Raw genomic sequence first — 27,698 nt, forward strand, 5'->3', positions numbered from 1 at the left:
TGTGTGAGTTATTTTGAGGGGGACAGCAAATGTACACTGTTATACAAGCTGTACACTCACTACTTTACATTGTGGGGAAGTATCCTTTCTTCAGTGTTGTCACATGAAAAGAGACAATAAAATATTTACAAAAATGTGAAGGTGTACTCACTTTTGTGAGATACTCTACGTTTTGGAGATTAAGCTGTGGGGGATTTTTAAGCTCCGGACAGATGAGGTGGTGATCTGATGTCTCCTAGCGGGTGATTGCTGCACTCCAGGTCAGCAGGACTTGGGGGGGGTGTCCTGTGTAAGTTCACCTTACAGATTTTTCTGTAAAGATGAACTTGCCCTTTAAGTGGTTGAATCAGCATTAAACCCAAAAGAAATAATTGAATATACTGCAGCTTACCAATCCTTAGATGTGGTGGCTGCATCAGTTTTCTTTTCTTTGGCTTTTTCCCCTCTGTTTTCACCTGGTGATCTGGCCAGTAACCTCCTTTTATTAGTGTAGCACAACTCTGGATGAATGCGCACAGGAGACACAGCACTATTGTCAGTCTGGGGGGATAGTGGCAAATATATTAGCAGACTGAAGCCAAATCCCAGCTCATACTTTATAATACGTTACAGCGAACAGTTTTTTTTTTTTTTTTTTTTTTTTTTTTTTTTCTAATAAAGATTTTGCATGAATAAATTAAAGCTGATCATTTTAATTACCCCTGCCAGTGTGGTGTTAGTTTTTTTTCTGAAAAAAAAGTTTATTGTATAAACTAACAGATACATTTAAGCAAATATTTAGACATCAACAAAGGCACTTAATATCCTACAAAGCAAGAACATAGATATTTGATACAATGGATAGTAAACCACATTAAAGTGATAGGGTTGTATGCAAGGCAGTAACTTAAAGAAAACAATACCAGGATCTCACAAAAAAGGGGAACATGCCATCTAAGGCAGAAAAAAGAAAAAAAATAGAGCGCCAACAACTGAACGAGTCAATCACAAAATCCCCATAATCCCCAACGGGGGCTTATCCCTGGAGAGGTCTGCCCATTACCAGCTGATGCGGTGCTAAGCCCAGCGCGTCTAGCAAAGGTTGGCAAGTAAAATTTACGTGGGACATTTCTGTGCTGATATGTTAATTTTTTCACGTATCAGCATGTTGTTCACCTTTTCCACCCATGGTTTCTTGGTAGGCACACGAGGAACAATTCAATATCGGCAATCAGTTTACGAGCAACGTACAATAAGCGTAAAACCTCAACATGGGCATGTGGAGTAAGGGATTCTTCCTCTAATGCAAGCAATAAACAAACAATGGGGTCTCTTGGGAGCTGGAACAGAAACGCTTGTGATATCATATCTAAAACATCCTTCCAGTGATGAAATGGTTTGGGGCATCTCCAAAGTATATGGATGAGATCCCCTTGATCTCGGGCACAATACATTGCCTTGCAAAAGTATTCACCCCCCTTGGCTTTTTACTTATTTTGTTACATTACAGCCTTTAGTTCAATGTTTTTTTTAATCTGAATTATATGTGATGGATCAGAAAACAATAGTCTAATCTGGTGTAGTCAAATTAGAAAAATATATACATAAAACTGTTTTTCAGAAATAAAAAACTGATAATTGGCATGTGCGTATGTATTCACCCCCTTTGTTATGAAGCCCATAAAAAGCTCTGGTGCAACCAATTACCTTCAGAAGTCACATAATTAGTAAAATGATGTCCACCTGTGTGCAATCTAAGTGTCACATGATCTGTCTTTACATATACACAGCTTTTTGAAAGGCCCCAGAGGCTGCAACACCTAAGCAAGAGGCACCACTAACCAAACTCCATGAAGACCAAGGAACTCTCCAAACAAGTAAGGGACAATGTTGTTGAGAAGTACAAGTCAGGTTTAGGTTATAAAAAAAAAAAATATCCAAATCTTTGATGATACCTAGGAGCACCATCAAATCTATCATAACCAAATGGAATAAACATGGCACAACAGCTAACCTGCCAAGAAAAGGCCACGCACCAAAACTCACGGACCAGGCAAGGGGGGCATTAATCAGAGAGGCAGCACAGAGACCTAAGGTAACCCTGGAGGAGCTGCAGAGTTCCACAGCAGAGACTGGAGTATCTGTACGTAGGACGACAATAAGCCGTACGCTCCATAGAGTTGGGCTTTATGGCAGAGTGGCCAGAAGAAAGCCACTACTTTCAGCAAAAAACAAAATGGCACGTTTTGAGTTTCCAAATAGGCATGTGGGGACTCTCAAAATGTATGGAGGAAGGTGCTCTGGTCTGATGAGGCTAAAATTGAACTTTTTGGCCATCAAAGAAAATGCTATGTCTGGCGCAAACCCAACACATCACATCACCCAAAGAACACCATCCCTACAGTGAAACATGGTGGCGGCAGCATCATGCTGTGGGGATGTTTTTCAGCAGTCGGGACTGGGAAACTGGTCAGGGTTGAGGGAAAGATGGATACAGAGATATTCTTGAGCAAAACCTGTACCACTCTGTGTGTGATTTGAGGCTAGGACGGAGGTTCACCTTCCAGCAGAACAATGACCCCAAACACACTGCTAAAGCAACACTTGAGTGGTTTAAGGGGAAACATATAAATGTGTTGGAATGGTCTAGTCAAAGTCCAGACCTCAATCCAATAGAAAATCTGTGGTCGGACTTAAAGATTGCTGTTCACAAGCAAACCATCCAACTTGAAGGAGCTGAAGCAGTTTTGCAAGGAGGAATGGGCAAAAATCCCAGTGGTAAGATGTGGCAAGCTCAAAGAGACTTATCCAAAGTGACTTGGAGTTGTGATAGCCGCAGAAGGTGGCTCTACAAAGTATTGGCTTTAGGGGGTGAATAGTTATGCACATTGACTTTAATTTCCACAAAGGTTGCTGCTTCCATGTTTTTAGATCTTTTTGTCAGATGTTACTATGGTACACTGAAGTATAATTACAAGCATTTCATAAGTCCTCATGCACACGGACGTTTTTACAGCTGCTTTTTTGAGCTTTTTTTGCAGCTTAAAAAGGCCTGTCTATGTTAGTCTATGGCTTCATGCCCACCTAGGCGTTTTTGAGCTGCAAGTGGCATAGGCGTTTTTAAGCTGTAAAAAAAACCCAGGACCAGTGGGTTCTGAGAGACGTTTTTCAGCTGTAAAAACGCTCTAACGCTGAAAAACGCTCAAAAACGTCATTCACCAACGTTTTTTAGCGTTTTTGATCCATTGAAAAAAAAAAAAATTGAAAAAAAAAAAACGCTTAAAAACGCTAACGCGGAAAAACGCTCAAACGCTCAAAAAGCTAAAAAACGCTATTGCAAAAAACGCTGAAAAACGCTGAAAAAAGTTAAAAAAAATCACTGCAAAGATACTGGCGTTTTCATAACGTTTTTTTAACAGCCTGTGTGCATGAGGGCTTAGTGTCAAAGGCTTTTATTTACAATTACATACAATTTATGCAAAAGAGTTAATATTTGCAGTGTTGACCCTTCTTTTTCAAGACCTCTACAATTCGCCTTGGCATACTGTTAATCAACTTCTGGGCCACATCCTGACTGATGGTGGCCCATTCCTGCATAATCAATGCTTGGCGTTTGTCACAATTTTCACCTGCCTCTTGAAGGTTGACCACAAGTTCTCAATGGGATTAAGATCTGTGGTGTTTCCTGGCCATGGACCCAAAGTTTTGATGTTTTGTTCCCCAAGCCAGTTGGTTGTCACTTTTGCCTTAGCGCACCTTGCCATGCCATGCTGGAAAAGGCATTGTTCATCACCAAACTGTTCTTGGATGGTTGGGAGAAGTTGCTCTCAGGGGATGTTTTTATACCATTCTTTATTCAAGGTTGTGTTCTTAGGCAAAATTAGCCTACTCCCTTAGCTGAGAAGCAACCCCACACATGAATAGTCTCAGGTTGCTTTACTGTTGGCATGAAACAGGACTAATGGTAGCGCTCGCCTTTTCTTCTCTGGACAAGGTTTTTTACGGATGCCCCAAACTAGGGGAAAGAGGATCTGAGAAAATGACTTTACCCCAGTCCTCAGCAGTTCAATCCCTGTACCTTATGCAGAATATCAGTCTGTTCCTGATGTTTTTCCTGGAGAGAAGTGGCTTCTTTGCTGTCCTTCTTGACACCAGGCCATCCTCCCAAAAGTCTTCACCTTGCTGTGCGTGCAGATGTACTCACACCTGCCTGATGTTATTCCTGAGCATGCTCTGCAGTGGTGGTGCCCCGATCCTGCAGCTGAATCAACTGTAGGAGGTGGTCCTGGCGCTTGCTGGAGTTTTTTGGGCCCCCTGAAGACTTCTTTACAAATGCAGTGGAAATGTTTATGGGATTAGGTTCATTTTCATGGCAAAGAGGGACTTTGCAATTGTTTACAATTCATCTGATCACTCTTTATAACATTCTGAAGTATATACAAGTTGCTATCATAAAAACGGAGGCAGCAGACTTTGTGAAATATTTAATATTTGTGTAATTCTCAAAACCTTCGGCCATGGCTGCACACACACTGAGAAAAGTAACATGATCCACCCAATTTGATATATGTAAAAACACTCATGGGGAATCTGATTCAGCGCATCTAGCAGGTGTCCTATCCTACACCTTAGGCAGGCCATAGACGGTGCAAATTTCTTTCTTGCAGGAAAGAAATTTGCATGATCCCCCATCAACACAGACAGTGCTGACAGAGGAATTCCTCCTGCCGAGCAATTGTCTGCTACCGGCAGGGGTGGGCGGAGTACAGTGATTATTGGTAGCGGCTATAGCAGCCGCTAGCGATAATTGCAAGTGAATCCTGGAAGGCTGGTTGTAGCCAAGTGTATCGATCGATCAACTTGGTACGTTCAACCGGCCCACACACTGTTCGAATCTTGGTCGGTTCAGCAGGAACTGTCTGAGATTCGAACCATGTGTGGGCAGGCTTCTGTTTATGATTTTTTTTTCTTGTAAATTTTTAGCACCTTGTGGGTTGAATGATGATCACACACTGCTATACTATATTAGGTAATTTGCACTAATTATTTATTGAATTTTTTTTTTCACAGTGGATAAGTGCGGCTGAACTGTTTAACTGTTATTAACTAGTAACTTTCCATGTTGGAATCACTTTCCTGTTATCTGGTAGGAAATGTGTCCACAGAGAATGGAGCCTACAGAGAATGCTGTAGGCTCCAAGCTCTAAAGAAGAAATGGGTAGACAGGTAAAATAGTAGCACTGATAGCATCTTGGAAGAGGTTTCCCTGCTGGTGCCTGCATAACACATTGTCATTAGAAGTTTTTAACTTTGTAGTGCAAATTATTATTATAATGGTTTTTGTTGCTTTTTTTTTCTCCTCCAGGCTCATCTAACATCATTAGCAACACTTGAAAACCTGAAGGCTGCCATTTGGGCATCACAAATTTAGAGTATTCTTGGTGGTCTGTCGACTCTTATTACTGACGTTGACTATGTTCTTTTAGCATCATAAAGGAAAACTATAGTGTCTTTTCAGTAAGTATACATTTTGATTCATTATACCCTTTACATTTTGATGTGGCTTTCATATTTTTTGCTGGTGTGCTGTTTCATGTTTTCATGTTTATTTCATGTGCAGAGATTCTATTACTGTATAAGCATAGAAATGTGATTGTGCCCCAAGGCTACAATCACATCTCTTACGTTTTGGTTTGGTGCTGGTGCGGTATATAAAAGTGGAGGTAAACTCATCGATTTTAACAGTTTCAAAAAAAGTTACATTCCTGGCATGCCGGGAAGGCTAACTATCACATCTGTTATGCTTTCAACCAAACTGTCAAACCATCTGGTTTGGGCTGGTGTCTTTTGCTGTCAGTAAAGCACACATTCCATAAGAATGGATAAGTAGTACATGTAAAATGCATAGCCAGGCAGATTTAACTAGGGACCCATACCTTTTGATAGCGGGCATATGGCGCAAATTGTACATTTGTTATCAGTAAGTATCCCTGATCACTGCCACATGAGTCATCTGATAATTATGCACTGAATTTTTGACCGTATGTAAAAAAAAAAAAAAAAAAAATTTTTGTGGGGAAAAAAAAATATATATATTTTTATTTAACCACTTCAGCCCTAGAAGATTTTACCCCCCCCCCCCCCCCTTTCTGACCAGAGCACTTTTTGCGATTGGGCACTGTCACTTTAACTGACAATTGCACAATCGCGTGACGTTGTACCCAAACAAAATTGATGTCTTTTTTTTCCCACAAATAGAGCTTTCTTTTGGTGGTATTTGATCACCTCTGCGGTTTTAATTCTTTGCGCTATAAAACAAAAAAGAGCGACAATTTTGGAAAAAAAAAACGCAATATTTTTTACTTTTTGCAATAATAAATATCCCCCAAAAATATATAAAAAAAACTATTTTTTCCTCCGCTTCTACATATTTTTGGTAAAAAAATAAAAATTGCAATAAGTGTATATTGATTGGTTTGCGCAAAAGTTATAGCGTCTACAAAATAGGGGATAGTTTTATGGCATTTTTATTCATTTTTTTTTTTTTTTTTTTTTTTTTTAGTAATGGCGGTGATCTGCGATTTTTATCGTGACTGCGACATTATGGCGGACACATCGGACACTTTTGACACTATTTTGGGACCACTGTCATTTATACAGCGATCAGTGCTATTAAAATGCATTGATTACTGTGTAAATGACACTGGCAGGGAAGGGGTTAACCACTAGGGGGCGATGAAAGGTTAAGTTTGTCCTAGGGAGTGATTCTAACTGTGGGGGGGGCTATCTAGGACATGACAGCGATCACTGCTTCTGATCACAGGGAGGTATAGATCTGTCATGACACAAGGCAGAATGGGGAAATGCCTTGTTTACATAGGCATCTCCCCGTTCTACTTCTCCATACCGTAATTGCGGGGCCACTGGAGCACATCAGGTTCCCGGGACCCGTGGGCGCGCTCCCGCAAGGCAGCAAATTCAAAGGGACATACCTGTACGCCCATTTGCCCGCCTGTGCCATTCTGCCAACGTACATCTGTGTGTGGCGGTCGGCAAGCGGTTAATTTCTTCATTTTCCAAAAAATTACAACTTCAAAAAACTCACCATGCCCCTTACTAAAGACTTTGGACTGTCTACTTTCCCAAAAGGGGTAATTTAGGGGGTATTTGTACTATATACTAAAAAAGTTAGCCTGTCAGTACAATAGGATTGATAATTTTTATATATATATATATATATATATATACATATACATACATTATATACCATAGTCTGTAGATGTTATAACTTTCGCCTTACTAAATTGGTTATATTTGTATTGTCACATTTATAACACAAAGCAATTAATATACACTTATTGGGATTTTTTTTTTACCAAACACATGTAACAGAATACATTTCGTCCCACATTTGTGAAGAAATGTGATTTTTATTGAATGTGTTTTATAACAAAGTAGAAAATTTATCTCTTTTGTTTTTTTTTATTTCTTCAAAATTTTTGGTCTTTTTTTTTTTTTTTCATGTATATAAAAAAATAACCCAGTGGTGATGAAATACCACATATGAAAGCTCTATTTATGTGGAAAAATTATATATATAATTATATAAATTTTAGATGCGTACGTTGTTGCATGACCGAGCATTTGCCAGTTAAAGTAACGCAGTGCTGTATAGCAAAACATGGCCTGGTCATGAAGGGGGTAAAACCTTCTGGAGTTCAAGTGGTTAAAAATTTTACCAACTGTATGTGATATTTCAAAGTCTCTGTGCAATAAAATTAAGATTCTATGATAAATCGCACATGTTTATTGAAACCGCTAAACATCCCTGTCTCTGATATATGGTCTCTTAATCGCGACCCCTTTTTTGCAAATCTTCTAAGGTAAAAGGATAAGCTAGCTAGACATATTGTTTCCGTTGTATTGTTTCCAGTAGTCCTTCAACATTGTAGCAGAGCTTGCATCTACAAATCTTAATTTAGTTTCTATGGTGAGTTTTAGCTAGATTCAGAGTTGCTTCTGCAGCTTAAAGAGGACATAGGTTTGTAGCAAGAGATATACAAATAAACTGCCCCTGAATCTCTCTTACTCCACTGCGCCAAAGAAAAGTGCAAAGCTGTATAAAAGATGTGTAAATGAATACAAAATGTGTGTACATACACAGTGTACAGTGAAAAAAGCTGCCACTTAAATAAATACGTAAATTGATCAGAATCCCAAAACTATACCTCTCACACGTGTACAGATAGAGATAGCGGCGCTAATATAAATTGTGTAAAATAATGGGTCAGAGCAGCATAATGCCTATGACCCTCTACTTAAACATAAAAATAATAATAATAGTGTCATGAAAAAAATTATTTTTATCATGAAAAAACATTTCTTTAACACCTAGTGAAATGTGTCACTATAAATAATAAATTACAAGAAATGAATGATCAAGCTCAACAGTTGTTTTTCAATCTTCTTCTCTTCCACCACACCACCGTGATAGTGACAGCACTCCTTCTGAAGAGCGCACTCACCAGATTGTATAGCCTCCCACTCTCGTGTTCAGCAAAACAGCAATTGAACCACACCTAGGTTGCATGTGATGAACCCTGAATCCAATCAAGCCAGCTCCATATGTGAAAAAATGAATAAAGTGCTCCACATAGGGTGATACCATTTTGACAGATTTATTAAAATCACTTTAAACACACTTCAATGGTTACACTCACTTTTAAACTGAAACATAAAAGCCTTTAAAAAAATCCACAGCAAGCAACAGGATCAGTGATCCAACGGTGCACCGCGGTCACAGCGGACCCGAAGTGTAAACTGGTGTATCTCTCACCCAAACTTCTAAGACCCAGCCATCCGATCGGTGTAGTCCTCCTCAGACAGTGGCATCTAATGTCAGTGCGATGGAATGCCGTGTAACCATGCCCAAATTGGCATTGCTGTGCTTGCTGTGGATTTTTTTTTTTTTTTAAAGGCTTTTATGTTTCAGTTTAAAAGTGAGTGTAGCCATTGAAGTGTGTTTGAAGTGATTTTAATAAATCTGTCAAAATGGTATCACGCTATGTGGAGCACTTTATTAATTTTTTCACATATGGAGCTGGCTTGATTGGATTCAGGGTTCATCACATGCAACCTAGGTGTGGTTCAATTGCTGTTTTTCCGAACACGAGAGTGGGAGGCTATACAATCTGGTGAGTGCGCTCTTCAGAGGGAGTGGTGTCACTATCGCAGTGGTGTGGTGGAAGAGTAGAAGATTTTTCACACAAGAAGATTGAAAAACAACTGTTGAGCTTAATCATTCATTTCTTGTAAATTATTATTTATAGTGACACTTTTCACTGGGTGTTAAATTTTTTTTCATGATAAAAATAATTTTTTTCATGACACTATTATTATTATTATTTTTATGTTTAAGTAGAGGGTCATAGGCATTCTGCTGCTCTGACCCATTATTTTACACAATTTATATTAGCGCCGCTATCTCTATCTGTACACGTGCGAGAGGCATAGTTTTGGGATTCTGATCAATAAAGCGGACATAAACCCTGGTGGGTTTTTCTTCCCCCATCCCCCCCCCCCCCCCCTCTCTGCAAAGTAAAGGCATAATGTGCTAGTATGCATTGCATGCTAGCACATTATATGACACTTGCCTGCAAACGAAACCCGCGTCGTCCCCGCTGCAGGCCGCATCTATCTTCGCCTGTCTTCCTTCCGGGGCCGTGGACTCCGGCTCTGTGACTGGCCCTGAATGCACCATGCATTCCATCATACCCAGCACATCACATACCACTCCTCTGCTGTTCAAACTGTTGCTTCTGTCCCCTCCATACATGAAGGCTGTATGCAGTCTGTCTCAAAAAACTCCTGATCTATGACTGGCACATACATGAGCATGCGTATACCTAACTAAAAGTGACACATGAGACATCTGTCCATTCTCGTTTGCCTTAAAAGTGTTTTGGACCTGTTGCATGTTTGGGCCAAACTTTCCAGCCTGGCTATTGGTCAGTGAAGGCAGCTCATCATAGTAATGGGCCAATAGTAAAACAAAGGAGGGATTAGGCCCAAGCTAAAATTTTCCAGCTAAAGTTGGTATTTTCATCCCAGAGCATCCCGTAGATGCCTGCATTTATTTCATGGTGTCGTTTTACTCTATTTGCCTTTTATGCTTTTAGTTTTGGTTCCTTGCATGATCTCTACATCACCATAGGACACAGTAGTAATGTGGAAGTCAGCAGCGTTAGCCACTGAGCGCTGCGGGGATCGAAGAGTAACACTCCCAGAAGTTTTCATTTTCTAATTTAAGGATTTTTTCTTGAATGGAGAGTAGGTCTGGCAGGGCAGACGGCGAGAAAGGTAAGTATTCCGTTTTTTTTTTTAAATCCAACACTCCTGATATTTTAAGTTAAAAATAATTTATGCATGTACACTTGTAAGCTATGGGGTATATTTTGAAAGTACTGAATGTGACCTTCACCAAAAATTCACTGCAGGTTTATTTTTCTGGTGGATGTGTTTTTTAAATTGCAGTAATTCATTCACCTGATGTCAATGTTTGGATAGTTTTAGAACAATTTGATTACCAAAAAAAAGGGTAATTCTTTTCCAAAATTAGATATAGACAGATAAAGAAAAACAGTCAAAGCAGGTCCAAGTAACATTCTCAATATGGTAGGTGAACAATCGGTCACCAGTACTTGTAAACAATTTTGGAGGGTAGTTATTATTGGAAACCATCAAATAGTGGGCTTGTTTGAAACCCATATGGCAGGAGAAGGAGAGGATAGAATGAATCCCTTGTACTGGAACTGTGTAATAGATCTTATGCGTGGGTATAGCAAGGATTATAGGATTCATCAAAACATTTGTTACTTACAAAGAAAAGCAACGAAGAGAAAAAGATTTGGATTTGGATTGCTATGGCTTACCTATGGCTTCCTTTTGAGAATGTTAGTCATAATGTCATACTTTTTTGCTTTGGCTACATTTAATGACTCAGAAAAAATAGGGAAAGAAACTGCGCTATGAGATATGTGAAAAATTAATAGTGAAAAAAAGCAGCAATTCCAACAATAAACATCAACTGTAAAGGTAAAACATGAAAACAAAAGGGAATCGCGCTAAATAAATGTGCAATTTTGCATACATGAAATAAGTGCAAAATACATACAATATATGTAAAAAGAGGATAAATGCAAGTGACAACTGCATATAATCCACAATGGTGTCACATCAAATGAAAGTAAAATAAAAATAAAAAGTGACTACGAATCACCCATAAATATTAAAAAGAAAAAGTCCAAGTGATAGGTATTAATTCATCCGTGAAAACCAGAGAAGATCCACCACCGGGAATAGAAAGGGTCACTTCTTACCGGATGGCCACGATCCCCCACTACAGAGGATCATAGCAAGCAGGTACACTTTAAAACTGGCTGTGGGAACTCCTGTCAGCATCCACTAGGGGTCATCACACCGTCAATAGCAACAGCAGAGCTTGTGGCAGAGATGCACAATATGCTGTAAACACACTGTGGGGATGATTTACTAAAACTGGGAAGTGCAAAATCTGGTGCAGCTCTGCATAGAAACCAATCGGCAGTGGTTCGTAGTCACTTTTTATTTTTATTTTACTTTCATTTGATGTGACACCATTGTGGATTATATGCAGTTGTCACGTGCATTTATCCTCTATTTACATATATTGTATGTATTTTGCACTTATTTCATGTATGCAAAATTGCATATTTATTTAGCGCGATTCCCTTTTGTTTTCATACATTTAATGACTGGCTTGAAACATTTGTAGAGATGAGGAGGTCTGACTTTTTCTCAGATTTTCTGCATGCTTGATACAGGTCTGTGACCATTATAGATTGACGCTAAATATATCTAGGCAACTTTAGTCTTCTCAAAGGAAGGTAGCTTATGCATTTTTGTCATGGCATGTGTACTTTAGCTGTTGTTGCACATGTGTGTCCACGGGTGGCAGAGGTTTCTGTGCTGAGAGCATGCTCATTGTACGCTTCCAGCACAGTGACCAGGCTGTCTGCGACAGCTGTCGGTCTCTAGTAATGATCAGAAGGTGCCGGGATCGGCTCTCGATCATGTGACCACTATGACAGCCAATCGGAGTGGTCACTGGAACGGGAAAACCTTCCGACTCTCTGGGTGCAATAGTCCAGTAAAGGGACTCCGGGGCTGAGCGGGAAGGGGTTAAAATGAAACCATATTGATACAATTTGAGACTATAAAGAAACATTAAAAACGATGCATCTTACTAATGTAAAAATGAAGCAGCTAAACCTAGAACTGTGTTCTTCTAATTCCCACCATGAGCAGCTAGTCTTGAGTTATTTAGTTTAACCTACCATAGGTGGTCAACCTGTGGCCCTCCAGCTGTTGTGAACTACAAGTCCCATCATGCCTCAGCTTTTGGGAGTCATGCTTGTAACTGTGAGCTTTGCAATGCCTCATGGGACTTGTAGTTCCACAACAGCTGGAGGGCCACAGGTTGAGCACCCATTTTACTCTATGGCCTTCATTTGCTAGTCCTAGATTTCATGTTGAATAATTTCTGTAGCAAATGCCCACTGCAAAAATGTTTAAAGAGCTACTGACTGTGCAGTGTAATGAACTCCTTTTTTATATAATAAAAAAAAAAGATTGTGTGTTCTTTCACATGGCATCCACTAATAACAAGCAATTTAAAAATATACAGCATACATTTTTATTTTTATTCTTTTACTTTCTATAATGCACATGGTTAGTTTAAACCACATATATTGTGGGTTTTCTTGGAGTACAACTAATGACAAACATATAAATTATTGTTTATCAGCAAAAGCTTTATAAGGTTGATTGTTGTATTTGCAGAATATCTAAATGTTTTGGATAATTGCTGCATGTGTTTTTTTTTTTTCTTTTGTTTTGTTCTTTAACCTTGCAGAGATGATATTTTTGGAACTGGGGAAACATAAGTGTGGGTCTTGTTTTTAATGCTAGTCTAGACTTGTACTTGATATTCCAAATATGTCAGCTTGTTTAGCCTACTCCTCTTTATGGCTGCTTTCCTTTTTCAAAAACATTCTCTTTGAATTCTTTTAGGCTTTTTTTTTATTCCGAGTTTGGCACTGTAAGTATTTACATTGCTGTAGGGATAGAATGACCACTGATGTATTCATAAATACACATCGAAGAGGCACCTTCAGAGCCCCATAACAGTGATCTGGCAGAGCTGCCTGGATCACGTTCTACCTGAAAGCCAATCACTGGCTGTAAAAATCAACACCAAGCTCACAGCTGCAGGAGCCAAGAGCTTGTTTTGACCATTTGATTACCAGGACTTGTATAAGTGTACCATGGTAAACAAGGGGTTAAACTGCACTAAGATGTCTGAATTTTTAACAAGTGCTTTTTAGTTGGGTACCTAGTTTGATATGGGGGAGAATTAAAAAAAAAAAAAACAAAAAAAAAAAAAACCCCTACAGGCAGTATTTCAATTTAAAGCTGAAGTCCATATTTCCTGTCACTTTAAATAGTTTGGACCAATTTGGTCCAGACTAACTATTTGCTTCACTAAGTGTTTCTAAGCATGGTCTGTACTGTGTGTAGCTTCAGCTACATACAGTACACAGTGCTGGGTCTCACACCCAGAACAAAACAGTCTATCTGAGCGGCGCTCAGCCATTCATAGCCATTCATAGGCAGTTTTGTATTCTGTAATGAATACAAAGCTTCCCCTGATTGGCTGAGTGGGAGGGGCGGGCTGATGACCTCACGCTCAGACACAGACAATCAGAGGAAGCTTTGTATTCGTTCAGTCTCTGTTCACACTTAAGTGTTTTTCAGCTTGTGAAACGCTCAGCTCCTGAAGCTACAAAACTCCCAACAAGCAAACTCCTATTTATTTCAGTGAGCCCTGTTTACATATGAGCGTTCTGTCACCTGAAGCAAAACACCTGAAGCTCAAAAGTACATGAGCTTCTTTTTGGCAGATTACAAGTGTTTTTGGCCCCATAGACTTCAATAGAAATGCCTGAACTAAGCAGAAAAATGCTCGTAAAACGCTCAAATAGCAGCTCCTCACCTCTAATTTCTTCTTTCATCGCCTCCCCCTAGTGCTTTCTATTGGCTAAACAAAAACGCCTGAAGCTGTAAAACACTTCTAAAATGCTTGAAAAAGCTTTAAAAAAAGCCTGAAAAACGGCAGTAAATTGATACGCTCAGGTGTGATTGGAGCCTCACAGAATGCAGAACTGCCTATGAATGGTTTAGCGCCACTCAGCCAAACTCTGTTGTGTTCCGAGTGTGTGATGGGAAGTCTGTTTCACGGCTGATATTGGTGCCAATACTAAGCATTTGCACAAACCAATACCTTTTGCGGTGTAATTTGAGTCTACAAAATGAATTGGCTTAAATCGCACTGCAAAGAATTGCATGTGATTTCAACAGCAATGTGGTGCGATTTCCTGTCCATCACATGCAGTTTCCTGCACCGCTGTGTGAACTATGGTTTGTCATAGTGACTTCAGCCTGGGTTCACACAGGAGAGGTGTGGGAAACCGCATGTGATTCCAACAGTCCTTCGTCTCCCTGCTACTTTTAGCTCTGGCTTTTGTGGCCTACTTGCTGCCAGAGGCCACGGCCATCATGTTTACGTGGGTATTTTTGACATTACATGATGTCATTTCCACCAGTGCCTGCTATAAGCGCCAGAAACATTTAATGGATTGTCTTTTGGCTATTTGCTGGCTACATGCATCTCCCTGCTGGGCACTTGCCAAGGCTGTTGGGCTTGTGGAACTTTCTGGGCTACCTAAAGATGGTATGACTCCTTTTGGGGTTTTTCTGCCCAGCTGTGCGTGTCCCTGTGGCTGACATGACTGGGTAGTCTGCTGGCTCATGGGCAGTTAACACCTCTTGGAGCTGTTGGGTAAGGGAATCCCCCTTAAGCTGTAAAGTTTGCAGATTTCCCCGTGTGAGCACTGTCCCCAACCCCCTGTGTGTGACTCTTATTCACCATGTCCAAAATGTTTGCCTTGATGTCTGGTTCTGTGGCGGATGCTTTTGGAGCTCAGGCCACCTCTCTGTCCCTTGAGAATATTTCTACTGCATGGATGGCTTTGTTTATTATACTGAGTGGGCTTTGTCTCATGCTCTCTCAAAAAAAAGAAGAAAAAACCCCGTTGAAATCATTTGTGGCTAGCTGCACAGAACTCTAAGGACCTTAATGTGCATGCTGGTGTGTACATCTGTGCGGGTCCAGTGCACAGATCAGAATGCAGCCGGTCTGTTGGTACACACAAGGTGTTCAAAACCACTTATTTTTCTTTTTGCACCTTCTTATACAAGGAGTGGCCATTCCAGATCAAGTCCTTTTTTGTCTCTAGAGTTTTTGTGATCCATTCTTCTTTGGAGGAAACCTTCTTGAAGAAATAGCTATCCCCATTAACTGTGTACATCTCCTATTAGTTTCCCGACATCCAGAACCATTTAAGCCTTTGCTAGAGCCATTCTTCATCCAGTTTTAGCCATTGCCCTCCTTTCTCAGATGTTAACTGAATAAGCCAAACTTATGCACGCTGACCTGGCCAGTGATCATTTCTCCCCTGCCTATGTGTAACTCACGGATCAACTTGTGCAAGGTCTTTGCAAACCTTCCTTGGACAACATTCTTGTTGTTTACAGAATTTACAAACTTTAGTGGCTTAAGTGCTGTTCTGCCTACCAGTCCTCATAAAAAAACAAAAAACAAATACAGATCACCCTGGGGATTACTGGGGATAGTCTTTGTGGGGTGATGATAGATGAGACCACTGGGGGCTTTGCTTGGGTTGGGGCAAAACCTATTTTGTTTATGCTTTTTTTTACCACAAGCTAAAAAAGTCAACAAAAAAAAAGTATCGCAAATCCAGTCCTTTTTTGTTCTCGGATCACAGACCTTTTTTTGTCACTTCTGACATGGGCAGCAAGTCTTCCGAGTATTCAGTCTCCTCAGGATGCATATCTGCCAGGTCCAAGTAGTCTACCTTTTGCATGAAGGCTTGACCTGCTCTGCCCAAATTCAGGGGTCATTTTATGGATTGTTGCATATCTCAGACAATTGTGTCTGGGAGCTGATTGGGTCTGGTTACAAGGTAGATCTATATTCTTTGGCCCACTTCTTTGTGTCAAACGTTCACCCGTGTCCTCAGCGACTTCAGGATTTACAAAAGCGGATTTCTGATCTGTTGTTATGGGGGTTATTGTTCCCATCCCCCTCTCAAAAACATTTAGGAAATTTTACTCAAGCTTTTTTACAGTCTTCAAGAAGGATGACGTTCACCCAATTTTGAACCTCAGTCTTTCAATACATACAGTATCTCACAAAAGTGAGTACACCCCTCACATTTTTGTAAATATTTTATTATATCTTTTCATGTGACAACACTGAAGAAATGACACTTTGCTACAATGTAAAGTAGTGAGCATACAGCTTGCATAACAGTGTAAATTTCCTGTCCCCTCAAAATAACGCAACACACAGCCACTAATGTCTATTCCGCTGGCAACAAAAGTAAGTACACTTCTAAGTGAAAATGTCCAATTTGGGCCCAAAGTGTCAAAATTTTGTGTGGCCACCATTATTTTCCAGCACTGCCTTAACCCTCTTGGGCATGGAGTTCACCAGAGCTTCATAGGTTGCCACTGGAGTCCTCTTCCACTCCTCCATGATGACATCACGAAGCTGGTGGATGTTAGAGAACTTGCGCTCCCTCACCTTCTGTTTGAGGATGCCCCACAGATGCTCAATAGGGTTTAGGTCTGGAGACATGCTTGGCCAGTCCATCACCTTTTTCCTCAGCTTCTTTAGCAAGGCAGTGGTTGTGTCTTGGAGGTGTGTTTTGGGATCATTATCAAGTTGGAATACTGCCCTGTGGCCCAGTCTCCGACGGGAGGGGATCATGCTCTGCTTCAGTATGTCACAGTACATGTTGGCATTCATGGTTCCCTCAATGAACTGTAGCTCCCCAGTGCCGGCAGCACTCATGCAACCCCCGACCATCTGTGGTTTCAACACCGTTTTCATATGTGGGCGGGACTTACGTATGCGTTTGCTTCTGCGTGCGAGCACACGGGGACAGGAGCACTTTAAAAAAAATTTTTTTTTTTGTTAATTTTACTTAAAAAATTTTAATTTGACACTTTAAAAAAAAAAAAAAAAAAATTTGATCACTTTTATTCCTATTACAAGGAATGTAAACATCCCTTGTAATAGGAATATGGCATGACAGGTCCTCTTTACAGTGAGATATGGGGTTAATAAGACCCCACATCTCACCACTAGGCTGGGAAGCCTGAAATAAAAAAAAAAAAAATAAAACGATCACCGCTTCCCAGCCGAAGCGGCGCCGTTTTTTAAATGCAAAGGCCGGGCGTGACGTCATAACATTGCGCCCGGCCTCCGAACGATCATAGAGACTCAGGTGTGAATGCAGCCTAACTGTTTACATATGTTAAATGGCAAGTGGCTGGACCAAAACTAAATGTTTTTTTTTTTTCCCCCCAATATTTACTGTACGTTTCTTATTTTTGCGGTATCGAGTCACATCATCTAAAATATCACATGCGATATTGCTTTGTGAATTAAGTCTGATATCCTTTACTTACACTTTTTGAAATTGTTCAGAAAAGCTTGCAGTCCTACATACAATCCTACTTCAAAGAAGCAACTAGAAGGGGAAAAAAATATATATTTTTTAAATATTTTTCGTTATAACCAAGAAGTAGTGTATCTTTCGCCACAGGTAGCGCAAAAATAATTAATAAGAAATAACAAAATAAGTAAATCTCCATCAAATTTTACTAAATAGTTCAGTGCTTCACCAGTGCAAACTTACATTTCTGTGATAATCAAGTTAAAAAAAAAAGAGCCCCTAAATATCTATCTTCAAGAAGTGAACCCGTGCACAATTCAATCACTTGGAACTCTTCTAGCTTCCACCTTTTTAGTGCACCACTGTGATGTCCTCTCCCACGTGATTCTCTAATCACCAAATGCCTCGCTTTTTTGATCGGCAAAAGCTGCTTTTGCTATTAATTCCCTCAGAAAAATGTCTCCTTAAGTCTGCAGCCTCCTTGGTCTCTCAAGCACATCTCAGCATCACCAGGACTGCCACCGATGTTGTTCATCCCTGGTGATAGAAAGAAGGTTGATTAAGAAAAAATTGGAGACGGTGTAAAAATTTTAAATAGAATAAATAATAAAATAAAAAAAAATGTAAAATGCTACAGCCCCCCATGCTCGCGCGCCAAAGTGAATGCGCACGTAGGTTCTACACGCATGTGAATGGTGATAACAGCATATCATCGCAAACGTCAGAGCGAGAGCAATAATTCAAGTAGCAGGCCTCCTGTGTAACTCTAAACTGGTAATCTGTTAAGGCTTTTAAAGCAACACCTATGGAGATTTTTAAGTACCATAATTTGTCGCCATTTCATGGGCGTACGCAATTTAAAAGCGAGATATGTTGGGAGTCCATTTACTCGGTGTAACATTGTCTTTAATATTTTACCAAACAATTGGGTGTTCTATTGTGTTTTTATGCATTAAAATTCATTAACCACTTGACCACCGTAGGACATCCATGGACGTCCTGGGTTTGTGGGGGTATATCTGAATGATGCCTGCAACTAGAGACATCATTCAGATATTGCCGTTTTCAGCCGGCGATTCCCTACACCATAAGAATGATCATAGCGGCGGGGCAGCCGCTTGATCGTTCTTACGGGCAGCGAGAGGGGACGTCCCCCCCCTCCCGCCGCCCTCCGGTGCTTCCTCCGACTCACCTCAGCGATCGGTGAATCGGAGAGCGGATCCGCCGGCCCCGGATGACAATCTTAGAGATTTCCGGCGGACCAGATGGTCGCCGGAGTCTCTATGATCGTTCGGAGGCCGGGCGCGATGTTATGACGTCACGCCCGGCCTTTGCATTAAAAAAACGGCGCCGCTTCGGCTGGGAAGCGGTGATCGTTTTATTTTTTTTTTTTTTTATTTCAGGCTTCCCAGCCTAGTGGTGAGATGTGGGGTCTTATTAACCCCATATCTCACTGTAAAGAGGACCTGTCATGCCATATTCCTATTACAAGGGATGTTTACATTCCTTGTAATAGGAATAAAAGTGATCAAATTTTTTTTTTTTTTTTTTTTTAAAGTGTCAAATTAAAATTTTTTAAGTAAAATTAACAAAAAAAAAAATTTTTTTAAAGTGCTGCTGTCCCCGTGTGCTCGCACGCAGAAGCAAACGCATACGTAAGTCCCGCCCACATATGAAAACGGTGTTGAAACCACAGATGTGAGGTGTCGCGCGAACGTTAGAGTGAGAGCAATAAATCTAGCCCTAGACCTCCTCTGTAACTCAAAACATGTAAGCAGTAAAAAATTTTAAAGCATTGCCTATGGGGATTTTTAAGTACCGAAGTTTGGCGCCATTCCACAAACGTGTGCAGTTTTGAAGCGTGACATGTTAGGTTTCTATTTACTCGGCGCAACTTCATCTTTCACATTATGTAAAAAAATTGGGCTAACTTTACTGTTTTGTTTTTTTTTTTAAAGCATGAAACTGTTTTTTTTTTCCCAAAAAAAGTGTTTGAAAAATTGCTGCGCAAAAAGTTGCAATGATCGCCATTGTATTCTTTAGGGTCTCTGCTAAAAAAAACATATATAATGTTTGGGGGTTCTATGTAATTTTCTTTCAAAAAAATGATGATTTTTACATGTGGGAGCAAAGTGTCAGAATTGGCCGGGTTGGTAAGTGGTTAAAGTGTATTTTTACCCAAAAGTTTGCATTTGAAAAACTGCTGCGCAAAAATCGTGTGACATAAAAAGTTGGAGAAACCATAATTTTATTGTCCTCGGCCTCTGTTGAAGAAAATATATATAATGTGTGGGGTTCTAAGTAATTTTCTAGGACTAAGTAAAAACTAAGTGCAAAAACTTACAATTAAGTAGTGCTGCATTTTTACTAGCTTTTTATTTCTACTTTATAGGAGTAGTTGCTCAAAACAGCTTTATAAAAAGGTGTACTGAAATTGGCATGTATTAGGCCGCTTGCACACTGCTAGCTGAAAATGCTGTTTTCAAACATACAGGCTTTTTTTTTTTTCTTTTTTTTTTTTTTTTTTTTTTTTTAACTGCTAAATTCAGCCCATTGTTTTCAATGTGCCTATACACAAAGGCATGTAAACATGTGCTTGGTATTGATCAGTAAAAAGATAATGCAGAAATCTGAGTTGCCGGTCATTATTTTTGCATGTATACTTGCAAATAAGCTCAAATGCCACACTTCATGTTATTGTGTGCACTCTTGCAAATACGTACTAGCGATATAAAGCCCATTCTCACGTTTTTTTTCTGCCAGGAATGTCTGATGCTTATATAACAGTACAGTGTACAAGAGGCCTTAAAAATAAGATACATTTTAATTTTCAGGAATCCTCTTGGTGGCACAAGTTACATCTACAAGGTTGTCAAGCCCTATGGTAAAGTGGTGCTCTAAGCATGAAAGTGAAGAATATGCAGGCGACTCTTGCTTCTTATTGAGTAATGCAGCGTACAAAATGTAATGGCAATATAAAGGTGAAATGGTTAGTTTCTATGAGCATCAAATACATGTACCAACATGTCCCTATTTTTCCAGTGCATGAGCATTTCCTAGACTTTGCTGTTGCTACACTAGTAGTTTGTGGCCTTGTCATTTTAGCCTCTGGTCTGTACCCAAGGTGTTCACTAAGTTGCTGACTCCATTAATTGTCCTTCTGCGCCCTTTTGACATCCCCATTGTGGGATAATTGGACAACCTTCTGTTGAGGGGAACAGTCAATGTGCGCTGTCTGACAACTTGGCTTTGACAGTCCAGTGGTTTAGATGGCTCATGATCCTTCTGAAACATCTCTCATTTGTAACATCTGGGTCTACTCCTGACCATTGCTCAGGCTAGATTGTGTCTTCCACAGGTGAAACTTCAGACTTTCTAATCTCAGATGCAAGCTCTCTAGTTCCAGAGTCATCTGATTACCCTCTTTGCACGGGAGTCCTGAGCCTATTGATAGCCTACTTAGGCTAGTCCTTTTTGCCCAGTTTCTCTCCAGACCTCTCCCATGCAAGATTTGGTTGTCGGACAAGTCAATCAAGTCCCTGAACAGACCACTTCATTAGCTACTGAGGACCAGTATATCCCTAACCTGGTGGCTTACGAATCTCACTCTGCAATCTGAAATCTTTCCTTCCCATCTTCTGGAAGGTCCTCATGATGGATGACAGCTGTTTGGGCTTGGGAGGAGTGCTGAGTTGGAGAAATCTCCTCTCCTAATCAGCATCATGGAGCTTCAGACAATTTCTGTCTCTGCAGCATTGAACCATCCTGTTGGAAGACCACCTGATTTGGTTTCATTCAGACAACGCCATGGTTGTGGGTGTACATTTGTCATCAGAGAGGAACCAAAAGTCTTGCAGCAGCAAGAGAGGTAGATTGGATCTTGCCCTGGGCAAAACTTCAAGTTCCTGCCTTGATCCCTTTGATTATTCAAGGCGTAGACCATTGGCAGGCTGACTTCCTCAGTCAACAGCATGTGGTCCCTACACTGTGTTCCAGGACCTGCTTCGCAAGTGGGGTATGTCCGATGTAGACCACCTTCTTGTTTTCAGGTTAAACCGCAATTTCAACAGGTTGGTGTCCAAGAACCGCCATCTGTGGGAACCGGTGAATTCTGTCATGGCTCTGTGGGATCAGTACACCCTAATCTTTGCCTTTTCTCTTTTGATACTTCTTCCTTGTCTGCTTCACGGGATTGAGTAGGAGTGCGTTCTGGTGATAATCATAACTTTGGACTGGCGCTGACAGATTTGGTATGCCGACCAGGTAAGACTGCTGGCGGATGCGCTGGGCTCTTCCAGATCATTAGCATTATCATTATACCCATTTGCCAACCTGATTAACAATCGTTTTCTTTAACACCATGGCTGTTGAAGCCCAGGTTTTGGAAGTCGGGGACTTCTCTGAATCTGTGATTTTCTATGATGCTAAAAGGCTACATCCCATAAAATCTATCATAGAACATAAAAGGCAAACTTAATCTGGTATGAATCTCGGAGTGGTCATTCTAAGAGGTTCACCATGGGATGAATCCTCTTTCCTACAGCTGGACTTGACCAGTGTTTGGTTCTCAGGACTATCAAGAGCCAGGGTTTGGGCTGTTTTATTTGGTTTTAGAGTTTGTTTGCCTCTTACTCCTTGATTAGGACCTTTTGTACATACTTTACCTTTTTGTTCCCCTGTCCATTTGATCTAAATCTGGTTTTCTCTGCGTTTCAGAAACCCCTGTTCAAACCCATAAGATACCTTCCACGCTCTATACTCTGTACTACAAGTATTCCTTGTAGCCATTACCACTGAGATGAGTGTCTGAACTGGTGGCCTTATCCTGATTAATACCTTTTCTGGTTTACATAGGGGCAAGGTGGTGTTGAGGCCTGCCTTACTTCTTGACTAAAGTAGCACTTTCACTGCCATGACCACAAACGTAGGGGGGAATGGGGATTCAACTTTCTCTGCCATGACCACCATCGCAGGGGGAGATTAATGTTCACTGCCACTGACCTGTGTGTGTGTATGTGTGGAGGGGGGCTTTCATAGTACTGACACTACTGTAATATTGTACAGTACTGGTGGCTATTATTGTGTCCACGGACACCAATGTTAGGTGTTATAATTGACCCACTGACACCAGTGCTGAGGCTTTTTTGTGCTACAGCTTCTTTGGTGTGCATTGCAAATCACTACAAAAAATGCAGCAAGACCAACATTTTTGGATGTTGATGTGATGCTATTGTGCGGCCCTCCTATAATTTTCAAGTTAACCACCACTACTTTGGACAGACCATTCCTTCTATATTATTTTGAATGTCTCACTTTTTTTTTTTTTAGGCTTTTGAACATTCGTAAGTACTAATAGAGTAGTCATTATATGGCAAGAATACATTTCTGTGTATGTGGGTAGACAAATGCAGAGAATACAAAATGCAAATATACATACTGTATGGTCTCAGATATCAAACTGTTATTGGGGGGGGGGGGGGGGTGGGGTTGATATAAAGTGGCGATCTGGTTCCAGGTGCATGGGTGAGCCCTCCCACATTGCTCATACAGTCTGTTTAGGGATGTGCATCGCAATACACCTTGTAGTAAAGTTTAGTAGCATTTGTTTTTTTGGGGAGAAGGATGGGGTGATGAGGAATGCTTGAAGAGGAAGTAAGGGTCAGACAACCCAATTTTGATGCTGAAAATCAGACTAGCAGCGCAATACTAAGAAATAGTAAAAGAGTAGAGAGAGAGTAAGTGAAGACTATGGGGGTGAAGAGGAAAGGAAGAGGTTGGGTTGAGGGGGGGAGAGGTAGTGGGGGGGGCCTGGCCAGATCACTCTTCTGGTCCCTTGTAGGGAAAGAAGTGATCAACGTTAGAGCTGATGTCCAGACTTACTTTCACTTTAAGTGGTTCACTTGGACCTTCCAGGTGTGAGAGGAGACCTTCCTGTCTCCTACCCAGAACAAAATACTGTCGGGCTGAGCGGAACTCAGTGAATATCAATGAATACAAAGTGTCCTCTGAGTTGGAGGGACGGGCTGACGACGTTAACCATCTCTGACTCTGCCAGTCAGAGGAAGCTTTGTATTAATTGATAGAATACAAAGCTGTCTATGAATGGCTGAGTGCCGCTCATCTCGACACTATTTTATTCTGGGTGTGAGACGGGAAGATCTCTTCTCACACCTGGGACACAGTGCTGTTTATCATGATTTTAACTGAGGCTATATCCAGTTTATAAAGCTCACCCAGTGGGCGCACGTGTTTGGCTCAAGCTATTTAAAAGTGAAAGTAAACCTGGACATCCGTTTTTAAAGAGGTTGTAAACCCAGAGAAAAAAAAAACAAAAGCCTGTAAGACAAAGGCATAATAAACTAGTATGCATCACATACTAGCTCATTATGAAATACTTTTAGAAACGAAGCCCTCCAGCATCTCCCACAAACCGCTGAGACAGCTGACATCTTCCCCGGTGTTTCTCCTGGGTTTGCGGGCTCTGGCCCTGTGAAGGGCCAGAGCCATGATGACATCAATCCCACGTATGCGCGCGGGAGCAGCCTTTTATGGCACAGGCTTTCAAGGTCGGGCACAGTAAGCCGGGCTTTGAAGGTCAGGCACAGTAAGCCGGACCTTCAGAGCACATGCGCTGATGACGCCGGTACCTACAGGTAAGCCTTATTATAGGCTTACCTGTAGATACAATTAAAAAAAAGAAGACTTTACTTCCTCTTCAAGGTTTTGGTTTTATTCCAGCCAAGGAGTCAGTCTTTATAAATTTGGAATGGGTGTCCCTACGTAGAAAAGTGAGCTTTTCATGAACCATGGTACCCATAATACTCTAGACTCACAATTTTGAATCCTGCAACCCATGAACATGAATTTTACATGCCTTATACTCACAAGACTCTGGCTCTCTGCCCCCTCCCCCTGGATCACACTGCTGCCTTTTACACACAATGCTTGGGCTCACTGCCCCCATCCTGCACTCTTTGGCCCGGTTCACACTGATGCGAGTTCATGACGAATGTGATGCGTCAAAAACACTTTAAATTTGCATGTCATCCCTAAAGTCATTGTTTTCAATGACGGTCGTTCACATACATGCGTTGCGATTCCTCTACGAGTGCGATGCGATTAAAAAAAGGGTCTTGTGTGAGTTTACTGCGTTGCGAATTTAGTCTCCATAGACATCAATGTAAATCGTTCTTGAATCGCATTGATGGTTCACATATGTGCGAATTTCACCACACTACTCTCCACAAAAACCAGGAAGTACACAAGAAGTTAACACTTTTTTTTTTTTTCATTATAATTCCATTGCCTAGAATATCAATCGCAGCTATGTCTAACTCCTGAAATTCGCGGTAAAATCGCTGTAAATTCGCACCTCACAAAAGACAAAAAACGGAACAAAATCACAGCGCATCAGTGTGAACCGGGCCTAAATCACACTGCTGCCTTACACAGACTCCTAATTGGATCTCACCTCCTTATCCACCCATATGCTCAAGCTCTGTACTCCCCTCCCACAGTGTATGATCAGCACTGAAATTGGAATTCCCCTCCTTCTCCACCTCCCTCTGAGTTCACAGGAGCTGGAATTACAGATCATTGCGCCGATTGGAAACAACATTGGGCGGTATACATCCACCACAATGTTGATGTTGATTTGCGGCAGAACACCTAGAGACCAGCAAAATTTTCTTGTGGTCCATGGACCACTCGTTGGACACCACTGAGCTAGTATATGCACCCAAATATAGAAGCATATCTCCTTTTAGAGTATGTTTAGTATTTGAGTAGGTATCGATGCCTTATCCCAGGATTCTGCAGCTGTTCCTTCTGAACACTGTTTATAGGCTACATTGTTTATTTGTTTCTCTTTTGTGTTTTTCTAGGGAATGCATCTACTCAAAGTACTTATGTTGGGTTTGTTTTCTTCTCTCTCTAAGGAGTAGACCTCCGCAGTGCCTTTCCCCCCTCGCGCCCCTGTGATGGATGACAGGAGCGGTGAGTTACTTAGACATCGGTTCTTTTTTAAAAAAAAATTTATTTTAATATGTTTGTTGGTTTTGTTATAAAGAGAAGCAAATGGTACAAGCATAACAATTTACTAGGGTTGTCCCGATACCGATACTAGTATCGGTATCGGCACAGATACCGAGCATTTGCCCGAGTACTTGTACTCAGGCAAATGCTTCCGATGCTTCCCCCGATACCTAGAAGACAGCTGTGATCGGCGCGTGGGGGAGTTACAAGATTCTCCCCCAGCGGCTTTCATCGGCTTTAGTGACATACAGCGGTGATCGGTCACCGCAGACTGTCACTGCATCCTCCTCCATGCCCCCTCCTTTCCTCTGTCCCCCTCCGCTGTCCCCTTCCGTTCCGCCGTTCCTCTGTTCCTCTCTCCTTCTCTGTGCCGTTCCGACGTTCCTCTCTCCTTCTCTGTGCCTCTCCGCTGTCCCCCTCCGTTCCTCTCTCCTTCTCTGTCCCCCTCCGCTGTCCCCTCAGTTCTGCTGTGCCTCTCCGCTGCCCCCCTCCGTTCCTCTCTCCTTCTCTGTCCCCCTCCGCTGTCCCCTCAGTTCTGCCGTGCCTCTCCGCTGCCCCCTCCGTTCCGCCTTTCCCCTCTCCTTCTCTGTCCCCCTCTGCTGTCCCCTCCTTTCTGCTGTGCCTCTCCACTGTCCCTTCCGTTCTGCTGTCCCCCTCTCCTTCCCTGTCCCCCTCCGCTCTCCCCCTCCGTTGTGCTGTCCTCCTCCTCCTTCCTTTGTGAATGGATAGACTCAGCTGACTCTGTCCATTCACATAACTGAAACATTGTAATCTCCTGTGATTACGATGTGTCAGTTTATGAATGGAGAGGAGCCGCTGTCTTCTCTCCATTCATTTTCAGTGCAGCTGAGGCTGCAGAGAAAGGGACTGGGGAATCTCTATCCTCTGTTTCTTTCTCTGTCTCAAGGAGGAGATATCATAGGTCTGTTAAGACCCCTGATATCTCACCAAAGCCCCCCAACAGGGCTGATTAAAAAAAAAACAAAAAAAAAAAAAACACATATTGCAATAAAGAATAAAAAATTATTATTGTAAAAAATAAAAATTGTAAATAAAAAAAAAAACACATACACCGTTCACCCGCCCCCCCAAAAAAAAGAAAGCACTGTTAAAAAAAAAAAAAAAAAAAAACACTGTCACGTGACATTAAAAAAAGAGTATGGGTACTTGTACTCGGTCCTAAAAAAGTGGTATCGGGACAACACTACAATTTACAATATGGGGAAGATAAACAAAGTAGAATACAATACAAGCAGTCATTACTCATGACTAGTTAGATGGCAAAAATGCCAAAGGTAAGTAGTCTTGTGTTCCAATCTAAGGAACCGTTGAATGATCAATAAGTGTGGCATCAACACACACAAAAAAAAAAAGAAATCCTCATGAAAGAAAGAGAGCAGAGAAAGAAAAGTAAAGAGAGAGATAAATGGTCAATAGATGTGGGTGAGGGAAAAGGGCAGAGACATGACACAGGGGAGAACTAGTTACGACCCAAAAGTATCAGACTGTGGGCTAGTATGAAACCAAAATATTTGGATGGCTGTATGTGATTTGTGGATCCCATGTTTTGAGAAACTTGTCATTGCTATTGGTAAAGATTCTAGGTAATTGTTCATTGACAAAAACAAAACATCAATTCAGTCACCACCGCGGAGCTCAAAGTGGCACTTAAATCCATGGCTAATGGTAAGGCACCAGGCCCTGGCGGTTTAACAGTGGCTTATTACCGTACATTTGCTGACACCCTGCTTCCATATCTAACGTCATATGTCAACTCGATCTCTGCAGGTGGGGGCTTCCATCCAGAAACTCTCCATGCCCATATCACAATACTCCCCAAACCCGCAAAAGACCCAAGCCTTTGTGGCAGTTATCGCCCAATTTCCTTACTGAACCTAGATGCTAAATTATATGCTAAAGCGATCGCGATTAGACTGTTGCCCCTAATTCTCCAGTGGATTTCCAGAGATCAAACAGGATTTATCCCAGGAACGGAAGCTCGGGATAATTCTATTAGAATGTTATCCTTGATTTCCTACGTGC

The 27,698-nt window shown here is 41.2% G+C and overlaps 1 protein-coding gene across 2 annotated transcripts in view; it reads left to right on the top strand.

Annotated features, from left to right (window-relative positions):
* Positions 1 to 27,698, top strand: part of PHACTR4 (phosphatase and actin regulator 4) — a 163,753-nt gene that overhangs the window by 35,587 nt on the left and 100,468 nt on the right. Inside the window, exons 2-3 of one of the 2 annotated variants that reach the window (XM_073616195.1) lie at positions 5,345 to 5,496; positions 25,559 to 25,616. In XM_073616195.1, coding sequence (XP_073472296.1) covers positions 25,601 to 25,616 — 16 coding nt within the window. In that variant the 5' untranslated portion in view covers positions 5,345 to 5,496; positions 25,559 to 25,600. The remainder of the gene's footprint in view (positions 1 to 5,344; positions 5,497 to 25,558; positions 25,617 to 27,698) is intronic. The other variant, XM_073616196.1, reaches the window with a different exon arrangement.

This window comes from Aquarana catesbeiana, linkage group LG02, assembly GCF_042186555.1.
Source record: "Aquarana catesbeiana isolate 2022-GZ linkage group LG02, ASM4218655v1, whole genome shotgun sequence".
Lineage (NCBI taxonomy): Eukaryota > Metazoa > Chordata > Amphibia > Anura > Ranidae > Aquarana > Aquarana catesbeiana.